The 5,537-nt window shown below is 45.3% G+C and overlaps 1 protein-coding gene and 1 non-coding gene across 2 annotated transcripts in view; one reads left to right on the forward strand and one right to left on the reverse strand.

Annotated features, from left to right (window-relative positions):
• Positions 1 to 1,050: 1,050 nt before the first annotated feature.
• On the reverse strand, positions 1,051 to 1,123 carry Trnar-acg. Its single transcript has one exon. It is a non-coding gene; the product is annotated as a tRNA-Arg (tRNA).
• Positions 1,124 to 1,406: 283 nt separating this feature from the next.
• The window catches only part of Sacm1l (SAC1 like phosphatidylinositide phosphatase), a 53,752-nt gene continuing 49,621 nt past the window's right edge, over positions 1,407 to 5,537 (forward strand). The window contains exon 1 of the mRNA XM_005348162.2: positions 1,407 to 1,578. Coding sequence (XP_005348219.1) covers positions 1,547 to 1,578 — 32 coding nt within the window. The 5' untranslated portion in view covers positions 1,407 to 1,546. The remainder of the gene's footprint in view (positions 1,579 to 5,537) is intronic.

Here is a 5,537-nt window from a genome sequence, read left to right on the forward strand (position 1 = left end):
CCTCTGCCTTCTCAGCGTTGGGATTAAAGGTGTTCGCTACCACCGCCCAGCCAGTGTCATTTTATAAGTGTCAAAACTGGCAACAACTCATATCTCCACGATAAAATTTATGCTTAAAATACCTAGTTTTCTTATGTAACATCTTCAAGCAATATTTAATGGTGACCTTAAATCTCACACACACACACACACAAAATGAAGGACAAACCAAAGCAAAAACCACCATAAGTTCATTATAAGCAAACAAAACCCCCACAACGTAGAAGCCGGGTTTGCTGTCTTGCTCTAGAAGCAGAGGCAGGCAGGTCTCATTTGAGTTCCGCACCAGCCGAGTCTACATCCAGGTGAGTCAGCGCTGCAAGAGTGAGTCACACCCCTTGTCCCGGCTCTATTTCTGTCCCCAACAATTTCCTGTATTTGGCACATTTTAAATAAACTCTTGGGGTGTTAGGTTATGCTATCTAGGACATAATCATCGAATGACTAGTTAAATGAATAGGCTGCGCCCCTTTCGGTCACAACTATCTCTGGTCTCGCGTAAAATGAATCGTCACGCGCTCGCTTTTCAGGGTCTCTTACTGTGAAATCCCTTAAGTGTTAAGGTTTCCTTGTGGAATGGAGGCCAGGTTGTCTTGCAGGCAGAACTAAGCCAAGGCCGCCTGTAGCGTTCCCGGGTCCCCTGCCCCGCCATTGCGCTGCAGAACCGAAGCAGCGCCTTTCTGGCGTCAGTGCCGCCTTGTGTTCCACCTGCAGAGAGCCTTCGGCCACGCACGTCCCTGATTGTGAACCTCCACTCTCAGGAGTGTTTTCTTAACTGTACTGGTTTACAGACTCCTGAGGAGCTTTAAGAACGGAGCCACTAGGAAATTTGCAAACCGTTTTAGACAACCCTGGGTTTCAAATATGGCAAATAAAAAGAAGAAAAAAAAAGTAGTATTTTGTGTAGCATTAAAATTTAAGATACTTGACCTTGATATTCTAACTACGATCCTTTTTGAGGCGGCTTTGCTACATTCAACTGTGTAGAGAGGGGGGGAAAAAGGCACTTTACGAGCCAGCCAGGAGTCGAACCTAGAATCTTCTGATCCGTAGTCAGACGCGTTATCCATTGCGCCACTGGCCCAGTGCTGAGGGGCCTCTTTCCGCGATGGCTGATCTCCGATTACGCAGTTTCAACAGGGTTCCTGCCTGCAGTTCTCCCTTCTTGTCGGTTCGTTGAGCCGCTCTGCTCAGAGCAGCACAACCGGGACTCCGCCTCTCACCGCAGCGCGTTGCACCAATCTCCGGCGGCGACGTCACGACGTTCTTGCCTCGCTCCAATCCGTGCGTCGGAGGCGTGTCTCGGCGGTCCCGGCTGGCGCACTGGTTTGTCCGCCGCGGGCTTCCGTGCTCTCCCGAGAGGCGGTCCCGGGAGGGGGTGGGACCAGGCCGAGGCTCCTTGGGCTACCGCACCTAGAGAGCGGCCGCGCCGTAGCCGTAGCTGTAGCCGAGGTGGTGTCGGCCCCCGCTGCGGGTGAAGAGAAGAGGAAGGAGGCGCTGGTGCACCATGGCGGCGGCGGCCTACGAGCAGCTGAAGCTGTGAGTCCGGTGGGCTGCGGGCGCTGACAGGAAAGGGCTGCAGGGCGAGGGGGCGCCGCGGCCCGCATTGGCCAGGCAAGCGGGCTCGGCTCTCTTCGTCCGGCACGGCCGCAGCGTAGGCCCGGTGTCCCGCAGCCTCGCCCGCCGCTGGGCCTACTGTGGTGAGCCGAGCCGGGGCCCGCAGCTCTAGCGGAGGCTGCGGTCGGTGTGGCTGCTCGGAGAGGCCTTATTGACTGGACCTCCGGGAGTGCTTTGGCGTTCGCCGCCGGAGCAGACCTTGGTTTGTGACTTTCCGGGCCTGGGAGCCTCTAGGACGAGACCTTCTTGGGGTGCAGCAGAAATTCAGTGAGTCGTCCGAAGGGCCAGACAAATTTACTGTGCTTTACAGTCTGCGTTGAGAGGTAGGGGCTTGCCTCTAGTTTGGCACAGTAAAACTGACTTTTTAGCAAAGCTAAGTGCTTGAGGTTTTGAGATCTAGCCGTTGGTTGTTTAGAGTTGCAAAAATAGACATAAGCTCTTTGGCTCGTCCTGTGTGTGTGTGTTCTAAAGGAGGTGTTCCTCATGCTGTTACTCTCCGCACCTGCACTCTTTATTGGGCGAATATTTTCACCCCGATCGCTTTAATTATTTACCTCGAGATTGTTTGAAAGTCACGGACCATAGCCTGGGAATGCCTTTAGTAGCAGAAACAAATACAACTTTTGGAAAGCTAAATTAGAATACCCTGTTACTTAGACATTGACATTCTAATTCGTTTGCAGAGAAACAAATGTAGTTTGGGTGCTCCTTATGAGTAACTGAAAAGTTCAGTATAAAGTTAGGTGTGCAGAATTAGGAGGGAGGCCATCTATTCAACGCCTTGTGTGTTTTGAAAAGAGGTGATAATTGGTTTTTTGGTTCACCCTTTGTCCCTCTTCCACTTGCTACAGTTCTCTTTGAAAACCCCAGCTGCACCCCCAAACCCCCCCCCCCCATTTCTTCTTTTAACCATTTCTCCTTTGCACAGTGAGCAATCACCTCACTGGTGACAGTTGAAGCAAAGTGTATTTGGTCTGTGTTGGGCCGGAGTCGCATGAACGATACTGGCAAATTAGGCTGTTGTCCACCTGATAGTTGTTGAAGAGCTGAATATGATCCCATACTAGGTCTCAGGTGTGCTTAAGCTTGAAGCAGCTCCGCTTTAGGTTACAGGATGTTGTTGCGTTTTCCCGCAGCTAAAGACCGAGATGGATAACCTGAGAATTAGGAGGGTGATTTTTGAGTTGCCCAAGGCACTAAGTCTCCCCAGTTCAGACCTTGGTACAGGCAGACATCCTCTGTATACATGAAAGAGAAGGAAAATTTATCATTTAGTGGTGGGAACAATGGTTTTGCATTGAAGTAGAAACTGAATCTGGGGCTGATGGAAGTCACTATCATTCCTTAGGTTTTGAATATTTCTATAAATGTGAAGATAGAACTTCGTTGCAAGTTTTTCTTGGGCAAAGGGTTTGTGAGTTAGAATCTGTTTTTACCCTTTCTTTGACCCGCCTACTTAAACTTTTAAATATGGCCCTTGAACAAAGAATATACTGTTTTAGAGGGATTTGTAGGTTGAATTAGTTGCTTACCTATCCAAGAATCGGTAGGCCATAGTAGCCACTTTAAAAAAAAAAAGCCCAATGAAAAGTTACTTTATTATAGATATACTACGGGTATATAACTTAACTAAATGTTGAAGTGTTTGAATATTAAATAATAACCTTTAGTACATTGCCATACATTTTCTTCAGTCCATCTCTGCCTTGTTAAAATATCTGCGTTCCATCTTCTAATTCTCAGCTTAGAATTTTCACTTCCATTTTATTGACCTACAAGATCAAGCCCACATTTCTTACCCACCTAAATTCTAATTTCTTTATGATCTTTTAACTTTATTTCCTGTAAGTCATGCTAAAGTTTGCCACTCCTCTTCTAGCTTCATGTTGGGTGGTTTTGTTTTGTTTTGTTTTTCGAGACAGGGTTTCTCTGTGTAGCTTTGGTGCCTGTCCTGGAACTAGCTCTGTAGACCAGGCTAGCCTTAAACTCACAGAGATCCACGTACCTCTGACTCCCCAGTGCTGGGATTAAAGAAGTGTGCTACCGTTGCCTGGCTCATGTTGGGTTTATTTTGATCTTTCTGCCAGAGTGCTTTCTTCATCCCTCCTGTCTTCATGCTGGTCAGCCACATTTGTGGTGAAGAAGGGAGAGCTCAGGAATAGACAATTAGCTTCTTAAATGTTCTACTAGCTTTGTATCCTGGGCACATTATTCAGCCTCTGTGAATAACTTTTTTTCTGAAAATAGGAGTGTTTATATTTCATAATGTTGAAAATCTTGTAGACAAAGTACTCAAAGTATTTCCTAGATAACCTTCTGTGAGAATCTGGTTTCCCTTCATTGAACTCCTTTATTATTTTTCAAGCCAAAAGTGAGGATTTATTGTCACAAGGTCTGGCACCAAATATCCCCATGGTTTACACAGTCTGTTTACTCTTTTATAGACAAGAGGACTGAACGATAGAATGACCAATCCAAAGTACTATTTGAGCCACTTTGTTTGTCATGTGAGAATAATAGTTATTTATATTTTGTTTATCCAACAAGGTTGAATGTATCTAAAACATGATCAGTACCTTAATGTTGATTTCTTCTCTAATTCTTTTCAATGCTTAGCATGAACCTTTGAGCATCATCTATTCCACAAATCTCCAGAAACTGCTTCAAGAAGAGCAGAGTCTGGGATAATTTGGCTTGTGTTCTTCTGCAGCAGAGGCTTAAGTCCTTTCCTGTTTATCATTGTCAGTGCCTCTGCGAAGTCACAGGCTGACATATAGTTGCTCTCATTGAAGACTGTCACATGGTGTCCTGGTCACATAGGTCAAGCACTAAGCCGTGGCAGAGTCAACCTTGAAGCACAGTTGGCCAAGAGTCCAGTGATCTTTCCATTCCATTGCATTATTCAAATGACTCTTATCAGATGTTCTCTTTAGTCTGTGGATAGCCAGATGTAAAACTGAGTTCCTGGTAAGAGAGAATAGTTGATGTATGCGTATGTGTTTTTCATATAGAAAACAGAATCTTTTTTTCTTTTTCATTTTGGTTTTCTGAGGCAGGGTTTCTCTGTGTAACATCTGACTGTCCTGTAGCTCACTCTGTAGGCCTTGAACTCACTGAGATCTGCTTGTCGCTGCCTCCCAAGTGTTGGGATTAAAAGCATGCAGCACCACTGCCTGGCTGATGTTTTAAAAGACAGAGTCCTACTATGTAGCCCAGGCTGGCCTTTAATTCATGATTGTCCTGCCTCACCATTCCCAGTGCTACAATTATAGATATTGGTGAACATGCCTAACTTTTTAGGCTTCTCACATAAGCATGAATAATGTCAGACACAGTAAATCTGAAATTACAAAAATGGAAAAATGCATTATTAGATAATATTAAAGCCACCCTGCACCACCCTTCTTCTCTTTAAATGTCAGCCAACATAAAACCTAGGACGGGCAGAGAATACTTTTAGGTGTATCTAGCTTTTTGTAGGCAGAGCCTTCTCATGTATTTCCTGGCCACTCAGACTCAAATAATCACACAGAAATTATATTAAATACAACAGTGTTTGGCCAATGATTCAGGCATATTTCTAGCTAGCTCTTACATCTTGAACTAGCCCATTTCTACTAATCCTTGTATTGCCAAGAGGCTTTGGCTTACCAGGTGAGGTTTTGGCTGGAGACTTTCTCCTTCTGCAGCTACATTGTGTCTCTTTGACTCTACTCTCTCTTCCAACTTGACTATATTCTACTAAGCCATTGGCCCAAACAGCTTATTTATTAAGCAATGGTAATAAAACATATTCACAGCATACAAAAAGGAATCCGACATCATTTTGACATTGTAAAATGACTTTATCATCTACAGCATACACTGTTGAGAACCGTGCT

Source organism: Microtus ochrogaster, chromosome 5 (genome assembly GCF_000317375.1).
Source record: "Microtus ochrogaster isolate Prairie Vole_2 chromosome 5, MicOch1.0, whole genome shotgun sequence".
NCBI lineage: Eukaryota > Metazoa > Chordata > Mammalia > Rodentia > Cricetidae > Microtus > Microtus ochrogaster.